This window comes from Corvus moneduloides, chromosome 17, assembly GCF_009650955.1.
Source record: "Corvus moneduloides isolate bCorMon1 chromosome 17, bCorMon1.pri, whole genome shotgun sequence".
In the NCBI taxonomy this organism is placed as follows: Eukaryota; Metazoa; Chordata; class Aves; order Passeriformes; family Corvidae; genus Corvus; species Corvus moneduloides.
In genome coordinates this window covers 14,939,293-14,957,844 of record NC_045492.1, presented here as the reverse complement: position 1 = coordinate 14,957,844, position 18,552 = coordinate 14,939,293, and the positions used below count along the sequence as shown (strand labels likewise).

General features: G+C 42.5%; 1 protein-coding gene across 3 annotated transcripts in view; it reads right to left on the bottom strand.

Annotated features, from left to right (window-relative positions):
* Positions 1 to 14,849, bottom strand: part of PREX1 (phosphatidylinositol-3,4,5-trisphosphate dependent Rac exchange factor 1) — a 144,621-nt gene extending 129,772 nt beyond the window's left edge. For all 3 annotated transcript variants that reach the window (XM_032126666.1, XM_032126667.1, XM_032126668.1), the window contains exon 1: positions 14,501 to 14,849. In XM_032126666.1, the coding sequence (XP_031982557.1) occupies positions 14,501 to 14,656 (156 nt within the window). In that variant the 5' untranslated portion in view covers positions 14,657 to 14,849. The remainder of the gene's footprint in view (positions 1 to 14,500) is intronic.
* Positions 14,850 to 18,552: the final 3,703 nt, after the last annotated feature.

Here is an 18,552-nt window from a genome sequence, read left to right as displayed (position 1 = left end):
GCATAGTGTTGAGAAGGATTTGTTTCAGCAGCTAGCACACAAACAGACTAGGCAAGTACGAAACCAGATGTCCAAGTGTTTGCACTTGGACTTGCCGAGACTTTAGCGTGAGCACAACTGTTCAGACAACTGCCACTGAGTAATTCTGAGACCTAACATAGCTTCTTTGTTTACATTTTTACTACTCCCTGAGAGTATTGGGAAAGTGCTGACTGGCAGCTCCTCAAGGGCCAAGACTTACATTCTATACCTTATGTTCACACAGGACTTTGGCAGGAAAACTCTCCCAGCACAGTCTCTTGCATCCAGCAGAGGTATTCCCAGAAGGAAAAACCGTTAATGCCTCCCATCCCTATGGATTTTTTGTCTGCACACAGAGACTGCTTCTGGTTACGCCTAACAGTCCCCCTGGAATTGAGCTAAGACCACCAATTCATCGAGCGCTAACTGCCAAGGATGTGTCAGCTGGTTGCCAGAAGACTGAACCGAAGAATTAACATTTTTGTTGCACTTTTTCACAAAAAAAAGTCACAAAGTTTATGTGACATCTTTTGCTCTGCTTTTTCTCCTAAAGGAGGTAAGAAATGGAGACAAGGCTCTGTTACTTACTTCACCTGCAACTTTGGACAACGCATTTTGCCTTTCTGCACCTCAGTTTCTCCATCTGCTAAATACTGGTGCTCTATTTTGAGATGATCCAGACAAAAAAGTGCTGCATGAACCAGTATCTTTATTCTTAATGCACTTCAAAACAAAATTTTCTTCTTCTCTAAGTGAAATAGTCTGAAAAGTTTCTTTCTACTGGACTGAGCTGGTTTTTGATACCATGCTGCCCCAGCAGCTCACCCAGAGCCACATTAAAAGAGAACTGATGTCATGCAGCCTTGCCTCCACACACCACCTGGACGTGGTAACTGCTGCCACTGCAATTTCATTCTTGCTTGCTGTTTGCAAATTTCAGTTCCTCTGGTTATGTGCTGTAAAATTTTTGATTCATACTTTACTTTCCAAATATTGTGGCTTTTCTTGTGCAATTGCTTAAGAAAGATGGCCTGTATTGTGCAAAAGGATCTCTTATGACACAGTGCATGCAGAATATAACAGACAAAGCCCATTAAGAGCCTGCCTGTTCTTTCTAGCTTTATTTCACATCAAGTTGCATATTGTTTTTCAATAGGGAAGAAAACAGAGGTCACAGCAGAAATACCAGATGTGCCTTGCTGTTCATGGTGTTCATGTTCTACAAGCAGAAGGTACTGATACTGCAAGGTGACAGGCACCTGCTAGAACAGGAGGTTCTAGCTCCTCCTGGCTTCTGCACTCCACAGGATGAAGTCTGTGGAGGGAGCAGAATCCCCAAAAGGTGCTCTACCAGACACCATGCAAAACAGTATCACCCTATATAATCCTTCTTTTTTGATTTTCCTCTGCTACTTGGTATAACTGCAGAAAACTTCCAGCATCCTTCACCAACAGATCGATCCATAGAGCAAAGTTTCATCAGCTTGATCTGTTCACCATGCCAAAAATCAAGATGAAGCTGAGCACACTTAGAGAAAGAAAGGCTTGCTTAACAGTCAAAAAGAGGAAAACACACATTTCTTCAGGGACTGTTTTGCTCACTGAGTAATTGCCCCATTTGGCAAACAGACAAAAAAACCGACCCAAACCAACAACAAAAATCAAAGCAAAGTAATAAAAACTGTGCACAATTGTTCATTTATAACAACAGGAACTGCCCACAGCTGATTTTTTCAGAGAACCACCATAGCTGGTGAATAGTGAAAGATTATGTAAGGATGTCATATGTCTTAGTGACCTGTTCTAATTACGGAAGTATTTACTTCAATACAGAAGTACTGATCTGTGCTTCTTTTGGACTCCTTCCATTCATCTAAAACCAATACTCTTTCCAACTGCGTTTAATTCAAAAGCCTGGACTACACTTTCAATTCAGTGGTCCAATTTTGTTTCTAAATGCTTTTTGCTCCTGTTTCCTAACTTCTAAGTGCAGTTATTCTGGCAAATGCTTCTTCTAAGTGTTGAAGGATGAATGTACAGAAGTGAAAAAAAAATACCTACAGTAAGATTATCTGTCCTTGCACAAGGGCTTTGCAATCATTGGAAAGCAAGAACATGGAGGCAACGTCACAGCCAGAAGACTGAATACAGCACAACCCCAGAAGTTCAGTGCTGGCAAAGTTGAAGGCCTACTCAGTAAAAAACCCAGCAAAACAGGTACTGCAACACTCAGTGCACCATATTTCACGTCCCCCGTACCGTTTAACGACTAAGTTAAAATCTCGTGCAGTACTTTCGTCTTGTACAAATAATTTAATTGGTAAATCTCATTTCTCAACTATACCTCCCAAAAATACTCTCTTTGGTCCATATAGCCTGAAAATCATTACTTATTTACCAACAAGTTTTCAGAACACACTCTGTTACAGTGGGGATACTGCAACACATGTATCAGACAACGAGGCCCGTGGAAAAGAAATATATGGACCGATTCTTGGTAGATATTTTCAGAGATGTTTATCTTCCCAGCCGCATGGCTGAGGATGCCGAGGAAACTGCATCAATCACGGGACCCAGGGTCCTTCCCCTGGGCAGGGGAACACAAACCAACCAGGGGGGAAGGAGGCTGACCGGGGCAGGGAAACCCCGTATCTCCCCTCAGGGCCCCGCTCCCAGGACCACACGGCACGGGGAGGGACCCCAACAATTCTCCTCATGTGAACAGACGACTTGTGCCAGCACCGAGGAGGGGACATGTATTTTTAACAGTGGTGGCTTCCCACGTACATTTTTAAGAGCCAACAAAGGAGATAAACTCTGTGGAAAGTGTCTCCCCAATATGCATCTCTCCTTTTCCTGTTGACGGATCATGCCTCTGACAAACCAATGCTCAAAGCAAACACACTTCTGCAGCTCTCTTTGGAAAACTTCCCCCACTGTTCTGCCCTTATTGTCTTGTCAACACCCTCTCCTCACAAACAGCTGCTTCCCATCTGAACTGATTTCTGAGCACAGTTTTAGTAATACAACAAACAGAACCACCAGCACCCAGAGGGATACAAGCTAAAAAATTATATCCAAGTGCCCAGTGATTATCATTTAAAGCCTTTGATTTTCTCCAATAAAAAGGGAAGTAAATAAAAGAGAAATGATCAAGCACCCTTCATATGAAGGGCCAAAGTACTTTCAGTCTACAATATCTCAGCTGACAACTGTCAGTGGTGACACTGAGTTAGGTAATTAACATCCAGTTCCTTTTCACACTGCCCTGAAGTAGTTGACAGCCATTCAAACTGTATTTCCTTTCTGTCTCCTCCTCCACAGATTAAACAAAATAAAAGATCTCAAGTAATGATGGCAAGAGTCAGTAATGACAAAGATCTAAGGAAGGCTGACAGAATGTATTTCTAGCACTTCTGGCCTGGCACCTAGAACTTTCATGTAACAACAAAGCATCAGAAATATAACCACCCACATCAACCACCCTCAAGGAAAAGCTAGCACTGGGTCTGGGTATGAGCTCCCATGTACCAGAACCCTGCTTTAGCAATAAATGCCGGAGCCTGGGGTGGAATGTAGGGCCATGCCTCCACTGGTGAGCCCATAAGGCCAGGACACACCCCTGAGCCTTGCAATTCTGGGAGAAAACTGGGAGAATGTTTCCTGGCATGCTCTGACCTGGGCCTTCTAGCATTCTCCCAAACCATTCTCAGGTATGGTGCCAGTTAGGAGAGGCCAAGGACCATTCTCAGTAGGCAGTCTTAATGCAGCTATCCTGCTTTGAGACTCAAGAGTTCAATGGTACAAGACAGGACCAGATCATGCCAGTTGGCCACAGGGCCTAAGAGTAAAGCCTGGCACTGTTTTGTTTACTACATTTGTAGCTTAAGTCTCTTGCTTAACAATACAGGGCATTAACCACTGATCAGCCCTAACAGATAAACTTTGGCATCCATGCCTTCTCCTCTGTGACCTACATATTAAATAGCACACAGCCTACTCATGTATACCTACATTAAGCTTGTCCATTTTTCCCACAACAACATGGATGCTATTTAAGAATCAGGTTTGCGAGTCCAAAAAACTTTTATAACCTTCTGTTAGTGCCCCTTCATACAAAATGGAAGGGGCTTCTTTAGCCACCTAGTGATGAGGTTAACAGCCAAGGCTCCCTGAGGTGATGCATTCAAAGCAGTTGCCAGATTAGACAGAGACTTTGCTGTGTAGCTGAAACCCACCCCCACCTGTCTGAGATAAGAATTTGCATTTTAGTGAGTTCTTATCAGGAGTCTGCCGCCAAAGCAAGGCTCTCCACCAGTGACACACACACTTCGAATATCAGGAAACTCCTCTCATTGCCAGCTTCCTCAGCATCCAAAACAATCCCTGAATGCAACCTTTTATGTTTTCCCCTCTTTCCTGACAAGTATTTCCCTCATGTATCCCATTACAGGTTGTTCCAAATTACTCAAGCCATGCTAGAATGCCAGAAGCATGAGCAGGCAAAACTTTCAAGACAAAGGTATTATCACTAATGTGATTTACTGTAAATAAAAGAAGGTGTAAGAGGATATGGATGATGTTGTTAGGCTTTTTTAAAATCTAAACCCATTCTGTCATGTACAAAGGTAGTAAACGTCTGGCAGACATCCAGTAAAATGAGACTCATGGGTTTAAAGCTGTTTCTTAGTAAATTGCTCAGATAAACATCACTCCTTAGTGGCAAGCTCAGCAGTCATGGTCACTGGTGCAAAGGACTGCAGCAACCTCTCTGTAAAAGAGGTGCTCTCAGGGAAGGGGCAAGCACTGTGCCTCTCAAGGATCAGCATTTGCTCATTCTGACACCCTGGGCCAAGACATGTCAGCAGAAAGGATGTGGTTTTGGTATCACTAGCGGCTCTGGTTCACAACTAAACCAGCACCCTGATTTGTGCAAGGCAAACTCCTGGCCCAATCACATCAAGTTTCACACCCAAAACATACTGTCAAACAGCTCCTAATATATGCTTGAGACAGGAGCCCTGGAAACGCTGGTCCTATCACTTAGCTAGTGGCAACTTAACAACTGACAAATCCACAGGGAATATATAATCAGCACTCTGCCTATCCGATTGTTTGCTCCTTCTTTTTTTTGTTAACTGAAAGTGTTTTACTGAGCCAAATAAATTATGATTAGTCTAGAAAGATTTTTAAGGACTAAACAACTGCACCTGTTAAAAAAAAAGTGTCCTCATTTTAGATAAGCAAAGTGGTTTGGGAACCAACAAATTAACCTGTTGGCACAAGAACTGACCACAGCAAAACCAGAAGTACAAAATGAAAGTCAGGTTGAGAATGGTCACAAAATTTATTCTATGAGTCATGAGACATCAGATTAATTGCAACAAGGTATTATTTCTATGGCTGATATGCTTCCGTAAAAATAATTTCAGCAACGGGAGCAGCAGTGAGAATGACCCAGTATCCTCACATGAACCTAAATGTTCCTGTAACTCAGTTCCACAGTCCCATCATCTCAGTAACCATACTCACATTTAAATAATCAGGGTTTAGAAATCTATTGCCCACTCTGCAACTCAAAGATACATGACATAAAATTGTCACTGTTTCCAGAACTGTAGGAAGTGACATTGCCAGCCAGTTTGTAACAAGTTCTTGTGCTGATAACACTGGGTGAAAGGGCAGACAGGCCTAAGGCATAAGCCTCACAATGCCAGAACAGTCAATATCTGTCTTTCTGCCCATGGGTTTGAAGGGGCCTATCAGAGCAACATTCAGCTTTGGGCAATCAGTGTCTCATGGCCTGACATATGGCATTCAGCTGTGTAAGCAAGGAGGAAGACTCATTAGGAAGAGTGAAGGAACTGTTTTCTCATCACAGAGCTGTTTTCTCTTACTCTGCTCTTGAGATCTGCAGTTCAAAGGGAGCCAAGGTCTCTTCAGATGAGTGGAATCTACAGAAGGTGAAGGTGACATGCAGAAGTCAGATGTTTTAACCAGACAGCCACCCTAAGGTTCTGTCCCAGTACAGATCCACTGCAGTTCTCTATTTCTGTTACAGCTTGATTCAATCACACCTGCAGAGGTAGTGTGAAAGCTTTAATCACATCTGACTGGGTAATTAGGCAGGACTCTTCATCCGCAGTAATATCTAAATCCAAGATTTTGGTCAGATTTCAGGCATGCTGTTGGTGCAATTCCCAGACCAAGCCTCATTCTACGATACAGAAGGGAAAAGCAGTCAAAGGTAGTGTTCAGTCCGGATGAGATGGCTTTGCATGAACTGCACTGCTCCACAAGGAAGTCTTTGTAGCTGACTGAGAAACGACATGGTTACTTATTTTAAATCTTTTCTTGTCTCTAGATGTACTCACTCCTGGTAACCAGGACAAGCTGCCATTTACACAGGAATTTCAAGCATCATCAAAATCAAAAGATACATCACCATTTACATCCTAAACCACACCACAACTGTGCAAGGCCTTTACCATTGCAGGCTGGAAATCCATTTGGGGAGACAAAAACAGAAAAGGGATTCTACAGCTGGAAAGAAGAAATTCACACAGTCCCTTTATATTTTCTTGCAAGTGCCTGAAGCAAACAACAGGCAGGCAACAGAAATAAGTAATTTCTTGAAAGCTTCATCTGTCACAGACTCATCTGGGTGCCCAAAGGCAAACACTGCACTTGGGAGATCCTGCTTTTTCAAGTCTCAGATACCCTCTGTGGCGGATGCCTCTGGGACTGCCAGGATGTGCACATTGGAAAGCTGGCCTGCAAACACATCACTCTCTTCCCCATAGGGGGGTTCAGTGTTGCACTTGCAGGGTACCCCCCAGAAGCCTGAATGCTAGACTGCTCCCATAAATGCTTTATGCCAACACCTAGTCACAGTTGCTGGTATGAGCAATGAGTTGTCCTCAAATGCAGGTACAAGGCTCTCCTGCGACAATAATACTCTGTATACTCTACAAAACCTGTGAAGTAATCCACTCCCTCACTTGGTACTGCTAAAACCTTGGAAATGTCTTGCACCTGGTGTTTTGGGCACTAGAGTTCAGGACATACATTAGAGAATCCAGATAACAGCACAGGAACTACAGAAGTAAAATTAAATAGTTTTTGAGAAAGAAAAGTTAAACAATTTGACAATATAGCATAATCTGAAGCAAAATGTGAAAACATTCTTGAAATATTTACGGGATTGATGCAAAGAAATAAACAGCACTGCAAAAAAACATTAGACATTATGTTAGGCATTAAGAAGACCTTTCTAATACTAACAACATCTAAACAACAAGGGTAAACCATCAGAAATGAAGATCTTTTCCTATCAGAACAGGATGGGATGGTTTGTCAAGATTCTCTCCAAGGCTTTGTTTCATGATTCTACAATACAATGTAAAATTGAAGAATCACATTTCCCATCCCTGCAAACCAGTACTCCTGCCTAGGGCAGAAATACTGTGTGAGCTGGTGAGTGGAAAATTATCAAAACTTTTAAACTATTTTGCTTCCTGTATTTAGGGACAAACAAGCTCTCATAATGGGTATCAGTCTGCTTCCTGCAAACATCAGCCCGAAATGTTGTAAAATCAAACATGCATTCAGCTATATACCAAGCAACTCTAATACTCTGCTCTCTGTGATGCTTGGTTCACTTTTTGATCCCCATGCCCTTTCCTGCCAGAGCCCAGGGTCTCTGTCCCTCCTTTCCCTCAGCTCCCAGAGTGCTATTGCAAGGGAGTTTTGTTGCAGAGGCACCAGCATGGCTCTGGGAAAGCCCAGGGAAGCCAAGCACTCCCTCCTCCCTCAGAGATCATGGCACATATTCAAACAACAACTGGCATGCCTGAAATGAGAGGGAGGGACAAACGGCAAAAGGATCACAGCACAGCAACCAAGAGGAGGGAGAGACGCAGAGCCAGAACGAGGTCAGACACCTCATTCCAAAGGATGTAATAAGACCAAAGTAGGTCTGAGATAAAGGGTAACAGGAGTCAGATGCACACCAAGCTGGAATGAGTTAAGGGAAGCAAAGAGAAAGTAGTTTTAATTCTCACCTGTATGGCAGTAAACTGGTGAAACTACACAGGGGATTTATTGATATTTTCTCACCATGGAAGTTCTGTGAGAGTACAAAAAGAATGAACACCTTCATTCATACAAAAAACCTGTTGTACTCCTACATAACTCTGATTTGTAAAGCCTCACTACAAAAGGCATGGGCTCAGCACACTATTTTCAAAGCGACCCACTAAGCTCATACATCTCAGAGCAGGAGAGAACCTGGGTAATCTGGATCCTACAGCCCTGATCGTAGACCTGTGACTGTAAACGGGGCTCTCTAGACCACAGGCTCAGAAGAATAAATATTTTCTGAGCTTTCTCTTTGCTTTGTTTTGCTTTTCAGTTTTTCACTTTTGCTTCATTTTTCTACATCCAGACTGTTTTCTTCACTTTCTTTTTTTGTATCCAGGGCAAAAGAACCTTTTAGTCTATTTGCATTTCAGCCATTAGCAGCTAATTTTGCACTACACTTGGTCTAAACAGAAAACTCTATGAGCAGAATTGCCAACCCCAAATTCAAGAGTCATAACAAAAGCCCCTAAAAACCCAGGAGCATTTTTGTTTTGCTAATGTTCTATCTTCAATTCATGTTTTACAACCAGAAGGGCTACAAATATGTCATTTTAAATAAAAGCTGTGATATTCCTCAATTTATATACGTCAGGAACCAGGCTTTTAAAAAAAAAAGCTCCATGACTTTAAAACTAAACAGAAGAACATCTTGATCATTTGCAGCCCTAACAACTGGCTATAGGTGACCAACTGACCCAAAATAACAGAACAGCAAAGCCAATTTAGATCACTTCCAAACAATTTCCTTTCCCATCTCCTTCCTCTCCCCCAAATGTTCTTTTAGCTGTCTTGTAATAAGGGAGCAACATTACCCAAAGCATATGGTACACCTTCCAGAATCAGTGTGTATCTGTATCTACTGAGGGTGAACAGGCAGAGAACAGGGTAGGACAGGAAACCACAGCTCACAGCTGAGACAAATGGTCTGTTTGCTACTCTATTAGAGCACCAGAGCCTCATCTTGGATGCAAACAAGATCGTGAAATAGAAAGGGAATGAGGAGAAAAAAAAAAAAAGACCTGTGATGCTTATCATGTTTCAAGATGGGTGGAGTGCAAAATCCAGAGATAGATCATTTACAACTACAAAGCAAGCAAGAAAGGGGAGCAAAACATAAATATTTTGAGTCTGTAGGATGTGGGCTAATTTATCTGATGGCACGTGTCCTAATGTAACATTTATACAGTTGATAGGACTGAAGACGACTTCTAGTTTTCATATAAAAATACAGGAATGCATGATACTAAAACCTAAAAATAATACTGGTACAATTACTTATCCAATTTGATACCTATCTGGTAAGAACAATTCACCTTTCCTACTGCTTTCATGCCTGCACAGAACAAACAGCAATTGCTCAAGCTAAAAGTACATCCTGTCATTCTGACATTGAAATAACAAGCCGGTGGTTTGTCTTTGGAAAGATGAAAGAGACATATTTATATACAATGTAGAGAACATTTTGGCTTTATAGATTTGCAATTATCTAAGCTGTGGGAGCTGCATGTGCAGGTTTGAACTGAGTGTTCAATGAAATAAAAGAATGGGGGGGGGAAAAGTGATGCAACAAAATACCTACCACTGCAGTCTCATGTATTGGATGACTACTGCTCCAACATTTCCACATGTAATTCATATGATTAAATCTACAAACTGGGAAGAACAAACTTTAAAAAACTGACAGCTAACTGCTGTGTATTCACTATTCAATCTATTTTTAGAACGATGGTCAATGAGTATGTCTGAAATTGCTCAGGGCTCCTGTGTCTCCTTACTTGAGAGCTGGTCTTTAGTCACTGAAATATTAGTGTTAGATTTGACTGGGATTCTGTGGAATGACCATGCAGCAGTCAAACACACCACAACCTTTCTTTTCTCAACAAACTGTGCATGACTTCTCCATACCAACTAACACTATAAGCAAGAACAGCTAGCTAGCGCTGGGTAAGCCTGGGGGCTGCACCCTGCAGATACCGCACCTCAGTAGTGCGCTGGCAGCCCCACATTCTGCACAGGACTGCACGCCACCAGACAGATCCTGGCATTTATCCAACTGGTCACTAACTAAATTATCACCCGGTTTGATTCTGTCACACAAAAAAAGAAATATTTACAGAATTACGTAAGACAATATAAACATTTCTGTACATGTTACAGAGTTAAAAGAGGCCAAAGAATTAATTGAACCTTAAAGTCTGGAGACTGAAAATCCTTATGGTTTATGATCACACCAGAGACTTACAACAGAATTATCTGCCTTTATGTCTTTGAAGTTTATCTTACTCCTGAAACTTTTACTAAAGTTCCATTAGGTTCTGACAATTTTCCACTTTGCTTCTTCTGTGATCAGTAGTTCTTTAACGATGTTAGCAGCAGTACATTTCCATCTGCTACATGAAGTTCTCCCTGCTGCTTAAAAAGTTTGGCTGTGTAACGAGCCTCTACTAGTACAGCTAGTAACACAGCTGCATAACTGCAATATTGTCTATTAGTACTCCTGTGCTACACAGCGTTTCTTCAAGGACGATGCCATAATTTGCAATAATATCATCCCTACCTAACAAAATAGCAAATAGGACAGGACACAATATGGCATGTGTATATTCATAACTAAATCATTAACTTCAGGTCATCAGCTGTGAGCTGGTAGAAGAGTTTTCCCCCCTCTCCTTCCTTATTTTGAAGAAATATCTAGGACAACTAGGACTATTGAAATGATGGCATACATATAGTATCGTATCTGTATTATATTACAATTTAATGTAAAATCCAGACTCTGTTTTAAAAAACAGCTATATCCCTTGCAATTGATCATCTCACCTTGTAAGGAACAAACCACAGGGTAAAGCTATTGTGTTTCATTCTCCCCATAGTTATGATACATTATACTATAATAGATAATACACATATAATGTATATATTATATATATACACACACATATAATAAAAATATCAACAGGAGTACCAGAAACTAAATACGAGCAAAATACGAGAAACGCCTTCTCATGTCCAAAATTAAATGGAATAAAATTATTATAAATCATATACAAAGTGAAAAATGATGGGACACCTAAGTTAAGTTTGCAGATATAACTCCATTTGTCAAAATTACTTTAGGTATAAAACATAACCAATTCTAGAGACTAAATTTTATTTAAATACGTAAACATCTGTAGCATTTTCATTAAATGAGTACAAAACTCACAGCAAAATATTCTTAAAAGTGACTAACACAATTTTTATTGTTAGAAAATAGAACTCCATGTTCTACAACTTTAATGATATTCACTTTATTAGTTTATGAAAGCAAAATATGGACCACAATCTTTTAGGCAAAGCAAGTAAGGACTATGTCCTCATGCTAATAATGAACTTATTTTCCCCTGCAGCTTAGTGGGAAAACGTTTCTAAGCATAGAAAAAGAAAAGAAAAAGGAAACCTTTCCTTAAATATGATCGTATATTCATCTCCTAAAACAGATTAAAATACTGTAAGTAAATTGAAGTTACTTTGATTTATTTGCAAATGCATAGTATTAAATACTTACAAGATTTTAAATACTTAAGAGATTCTTTTACATTACCAGGGAACACAGGAAGCTGCTGCTAGCAAGCAACTTCAGTGCTGTGAATAAACCCATAGAATTTAGCTGTTTGCTTTTTGAAACATTGTTTATTGAGAACACTTAATGAGTACTAGGGCTTCAATAGCAAATATTTAACCAAGAGCACAGATTCCCTCACATAAGTACAACTGTCCCAGCCTACTTGGAGAAAACTCATTATGGTGATAGAAAGATACGAGATTTAGTCTTCCTTTATTTAACCCAAGCTGTTGAAGTTTCTTAAGCAAAGGAACCCATAACCCACATCTCTCTCATCTCCTTTTTGACAGGAACAAGTTTCCAGAAGATCTGGGTACTGCAGTTCTCCTGCACAGAACTGCAGTCTTTCAGTGCAGCCAAAATTACTTCTGGATCAATTGTACTGGACCATTTCAGTACAATTCACATTATGGAAAAAACAACTAACCTTGCCCAATCACACTGGAGCGTTAACCTGGCGCGTTACCCCAGGAAGTAGAACAGTCTACGTTTATTTTGCACTGGGTAAGTGCTGCTCATGCAGAACGTGAGCTGGGGAGACAGAGACCCATAGGGCAGGAGGGGTGGTTCCTGTGCAGCGATGCCAGCATGCTCAGGAAAGCCAACAAATGGGAGTTATGTGGCCTGCATTTGTGAGGCCAAGCAGAGTTGAGAATAGAGTCCCAGGGCTACAGCAGTACTTTCATTAGTGTCATAAGGCAAAATGTTAGGCCTATAACTGCATCGAATCTCAGTGAAGATATAGATGGTATTATCCTTGCATGTTGTGTCAGCTGTCCAATGTGGGAGGCGGGGCAGAGTTCATTCTTGTGGGCTGTCTTGTTAGAAGGATTAACTTACGGCCATCCGCATAATTTATGCAGGAAATATTTCATACTCCAAATTTTATTTTAAAAAATTTCATCCCACTACTGCTCTTTTACCCTCAGACACTGCAGCAGATCCTCATTCTCCTTTCTCTGGGGCTAACACCATTCAGCTATCCAAATGCAGTTGTACAGAGATTCAGTACGTAAGATGTAGGTCAATGACTGAAGAAACTAACATTATTTAGGACAGCACATGAATATTTGACATGTGCATAAAGCTAAGCCTATGTATGAATGCTGCTCTAAACTAAGGCCCAGAGATAAGAAAGATCCTATCCCTCAGTGCTTTATTCAAACATAATTAACAAAACACAAATTCTGTAAGGGCGTAAAGCTGCACTTCCAGAACCAACCCGCAAGATTATACTATAGCCACTCTACACCCGGCAACAAAGTGCCTCGGAAGGACTCTGACTGCCAGCAGTGCCAGCCAAGACCTCAGCGAGTGCACTCAGTCAGGATATTCTCCTGCCATTACCTAGGGCATATTACTCACTACTGTTCTAATGAAAACTGCCAAGTTAATGAATACAAATAAATAAAAGACCTGATTTGTTTTTTTAATATATGAAAATCCCATTTAGCTGACACTGTGAATACGTTTAGCTTTAAGAACTGAAATTAAAAATATATAGCTTGAATCTACATTCTAGCCTGCAGCTAACAAAATCTCAAATTCAGTACTTAGGACAGAGGAGTTTTCTGAGGGATTTTTGCTTTGTTTTGTCTGTAGGGTGGGGCACTTCTACAACTTACAGCTTTTATAAGAACCTCCTCGCACTGAGACAGAACCACAGTTCTAAATTAAACTAACTGGCACTTCAGTTGGAAAACTCAAATTAAAGGTTCTGAGTTCAACTACTGGAGAGAGAAGAGGAGGGTTGAAGTAGAGACCAGTTCATAAAGCAACCACATCCTTGTCATTTATCTTTTATGGTAGACAGTTTGCCACTTGGGTGAAAAACACTGAAGACAAACTGATTTTAAAAAACAAACAAACAAAAATCTTGCCAGAAGGACAGGTCAAAAGGGGCCCAGGGTCTAAGCCCATTTAGATGAAACCAGAGTTTAGTTTTTATCTAGGAAAACACCAGAAAGAATTTCTGCCCTGACCAATCTTTTAGAAATCTCTGCAGAGACTTCCTTTGCTTTGATTCTTGATCTGTGTGATCACTAGTTTATTCTTCTTCTTTTTTTTATTATGATATATCAGTTATCTAGTAACTTTTACTGCAGACTCTTCTAGTTATTTGCAGGAGTGTGGTGGTACACAGATGAATTCCACATTTAGAGCCTACATAGGAAAATGGAAATATCCAGATGGATTTTTTTCTTCTGAACTAGCCCGTGGATAATTTCAGAGGCAGGTATAATTGTTTCCACATGCACAGACACACCCAGCACAATCACAAATTTATGTTTACCATTAAACGAAGATATATATACAATATTTATTTATAAATAAGTGGCAGCAAGGGTAGATTTTCCAAGTGGATGTAAAAGCAACTTGTAAACAACAATCAAAGAGCAGATCCATTCCCGGGTCCGTTCCGGCCACCCCGTGGGGCCGGGGACGCTGCGGGGCCGACGCTGCCCGCGCTCCGCGGCGGGGGCGAGAGAACCGCGGCTCTGCCGGCCCCGCGCTCTCAGGCGGTCCCTCGCTCGTCCCCCGCCCCCGCGGCCTCTCGAACAGAAACTCCCTCTCGGCGGTGCGGACCCGGGCACGGGCACTTCCACAAGCTGCGCCCCCGCGCTGCCCCGCCGCCCTCGCAGCCCCCCGCCCGCCGGGAGGAGCCGCTCCGGGCCGTCCGCCCGGCCCCGCGATGCCCCCGAGGGCGCTCCCCAGCCCCGCGGTGCCACTCACCGACTGCAGGAAGCGGAGGGTCCCCACGTAGTCGCGCTCAGTGCTGAGGATCTCGTTGAGGACGCAAAGGCGGAGGCGCAGCTGGCGGTCGGTGTCCTTGGGGCAGCCGGCGGGCTCGGCGGCGCTGGGGGCGCCGGGCGGCGGCGGCGGCTCCATGGTGGCGAGGCGGGCCGGGCGCTCCGCTCCCCGCTCCCTCAGGAGCCCCCCATGGCCCCCTCGGCCCTGCCTCGCCCGCGAGTGGAGGCGTTACAGAAGCCGGGCGCTGAGCGAAGCCCGGCTGCGGGACATACCGGGCTAGCGGCGCGGCACCGCTGAATAGAGCGCGAAGGGAAGTCCCGGTGGCAGGGAGGGGGAGGGAGGGGAAGGAGGGACGGGGCGGGCACAGGCGGCGAAGCCCGGCCCCGGGGGCCTATCCGGGCCGGCGGAAGGCAGCGGGGCGGGGCGAGAGCGACGGGCGTGCGGCCTCCCCATCTGCTGGTCCCGCACGCTCTCACAGCCGCGGGTGCTGCTCGCACGCAGCCCCTCACACACGCAGGCACAGACACCGCCTCGCACCCGCACTCCCTTATCCCCCTCCAACATACGCTCCCCTCACGCCCCTTGCGCGGCAGACCCCCACGTTCCGCGCCTCTCGCCTCCTTGCTCTCCTCCCGCTGCGTTGCTGCAGAGCCCGCACAGCGCAGCCACGCAGCACAGCCGGGCGCTGGGCTCGCCCCCGCGCCACACGAACACGGACAGGGCGATGAACGCACCACGGCTTCTTGCACGAACAGGGATTTGCCCCCAACCCTACAGGTCCCCCGCCCTGCCCACCACTTAAGGGGTGGGTGGTCACGCAGACGCCTCATGCACTCAGTTGTCACACAGGAATGCACACACCAGAATGGACACAAATATGCAGAAATAAGGTATCGCAGACTTCCATGCCAACAAAGAACAAATACAAAACACGTGTTTCATCCCTGTGAATCCAAAATGCAGAGGTTTTAAGTTGGTTGCAACTTCTTGTGCAAAGTGAGTGCACGGCATAAGGGCAGGGATGAACAGGGCAAACTAAACTGCACACAAAAACAGGGTGAGGGCTGCAATTCAACGCTACTCCTCCCATTCCCAAGAAGCTAACTTGGTTCATAACTGGAAATTTTCCCAAATATCTTCATGCCACCATAAGAACACTGCCAGGCTTTTTTTTCTTTTTTTCTTGTACAAATACCTTTTTTTTTTTTTTTTTAATTAAGGAAAAAGGTTTCAAAAGGAAAATTTAAAAACATCAATAATGTGAACTCTTAAGAGGTGTAATGATAGAGACACTTACTGGATATACTACCTTAAAAAGTAAACTTAGCAAAACTAAATGTAACAAATAATGTAACAATTGTCATTTTCCCCAGGCTAAACCAAAATAACTCTTGAACTTTTTTTATCTTAACACATGGGCTATTTTTTCTGTCTTGACTGATCATTATTCTGGTTTTTAAGTGTTCTATTCAGGAGTAAGTGTTGGTAGTCTAACATACCCAGTTGTCATCTCAAGGCCTCATGGATATCACATTACATGAAATGAGGAAACAGCTCTTGGGTCAAGATACAGTTGCAGCAGTCAGCAGGTCTGGAGTGTAAAGAAAATATCTCAAATGCTTTCAGCCCTAGGTGTGGAAATTGTCTTTATCAAGTGTCAATATTTTATTTCTCCATGTCTCCTAGTGAGGTAGTCTTGGGTCAAGGTGTGCAATTATCGTGGCTCTCGTGATACCCTGTGGTAGCACTTTCTGCATCCTCATCAGTGACAAATGTTCCCCTCACTCCAAGTCAGTCTGAAACATGATTGCTCAAAATGGGAAGGAATGTGTGGGAAAGGTCTTATCTCCCTAAATGCTGGGGGTCCGAGGAAAGGCACCGAGGGGAGGGATTGGCCAGGGTGGCTCTGGGTTCTGTGCAGGTCTCAGCTGTGCTGAGGAGCGCTCTGGGATGTGGGAGAGCACTGCAGAGTGGGTCTGGGACAAGGACAGGGAATCTCCAGAAGGTCGTATTTGACTCTAAATTCACTGGTTTTCTTTCAAGCTATTTACATTTAACCTTTCATTTTCTTCTGAAAGTAACTACAGCATTTTCATTTATTTACTCTTTTTGTGTCCAGTCGATCTCTTTTTTGAAATCATCAAATGTTTTTTTTCTGTTTGGGCAAGAGGCAGGAGACAAGACTTTCTTCTAAAAGACCCTGAGTAAATACCAATACACCCTGTTAGGAGAAATCACCATCACCAAAGCTACGCCCCCACCCTGTGGCTGAATGAGAAAGTTGTTAGTTTTAAACTTGCTAATTTGTTAACTGTCTCTCCTGTGTTTTCCTCAAAAATCTTGCCATAATTTCATTTCCGTAGCAATTGCTGAGACAGGAGCCCATGGCAGCTAACATAAGTAGGATGTTACCGGAGCACTGCCTCCACCGCTGGAGGGTGAGTGCCTTTTTGTCAACATGGTGTACAAACTATATTGCTTCAAAACACTCCTCTAGCTTTAGTGGCAGTATTGAAAGCATTACTGTGTAAGGATTTTAAAAAGGATGTTACTTGTGACTGGAAAAATTAAAATGTTAAGGAAAAAGGCTTCCATTAAAATTAAAGGCAGATTTTTCACTCTTTTTTAGAAAGTGTTTTCTTTTGGCTCTAGGAAAATTCATTTTGGCAAAGTCCAAATTATTGCAGACACACATAATCCTTACTTTTGAATGGATATTTTATTAGTTGCTAGCATGGATTTTTATTTTAAAGAAAAAGAATATGTAATTAGCCAGCAAGCTCTTTTATTATTGAAGGGCTACCATGTATTAGCTGACTGAAACTCTAGCTGAAAATGTGTTCCTTCTAGCTTGTTTTCTTTTCACTTCATTTTAATTTTTTATATTTTTAAAAAGGAAGTAGTTTACAATTACTTTCAGTTTTGAAGAGAATTTTTACTGCCAATATGTGTTTTCAAGTGAGCACTTCAAAAGCAAAAAAGAAATGCTGCCACTTTGTAAAACGGTCAGAGAGTCAATTACAAGGAGTCTGACATCAATTACCATGAATTCAAGGTCTTTCGTGAAGATGTAATTAATTTACATGTGCTTGTAAGTTGTTTGCAGCTGTTATATTTTTATGTTGTCTCTCCCAGTAGCAGCAAGGTGGCAAGGTCTCCACATGGTATCACAATACCAAAGAAAATAATCATCCATTATGTGTTCGTCTGCATACTGGCTGCGTTCAGTCTTGTAGGAAAAAATGTTATTCACTCCTGGCCTGCTGAAGGCTCTAGGAAAGCCCCTGGAAAGTTGTGTGAGAGGTGATTGGTACCCTATTTGCTGTAGAAAAAAGATCTAGAAGTCCCATGTAATTGTAGAGTTTGTTGTTTTATACTGCTATACCCTTTAGACTCTGCAAGAAAGACCTGATAGAACGCACACCTTCCTTTCTCCCACTTTTTTTCTTCTCCTTAACCACTGCTATTCCTTTCTAAAAAGTACTATCGGTTCATCAGGCTTCCCAAAACTACACTGTTCTGAACTTTGCTAAGTTGTTAGATGTTTTATCTGCTAACTTTAGGAAATTTTGAAGCAAATCCCTATTTCTGGCTTATAAGAGAATTGCCGCTCACACATAGTTTTGAAGTGACTTGATGACTAAGGCAAATGTGGGCAGGCATTACATATTCTGCATGACCCTTTGTCTGTGAAGACAGTGTATATATGATTTATATATACATTTATTTGGGGTTTTGGTGCTAAAAAATCCCAGCTTCTCATGCTTTGATTTATGGAAATGTTTATACAGCTTTTCAGTAGAATTTAGCACACCACAATTTCACAGTTTATTGAAGCTCTCTGTGGTGAAAAGTACATGGACAATAAGAAGTGTTGGGTACAGTGTGCATCTGAGAGCGAAGGTATCTGAACTTTCCTCTCCTGTGTTGATCTCCACTTGGTCCTTGTGTGCATCTTCTTACAGCTGTGTTAAAAGAGTCACTGAACTGCAGATCCCTGTGTGCTAGTATACCAGGGGACTTCTCTGCATCTC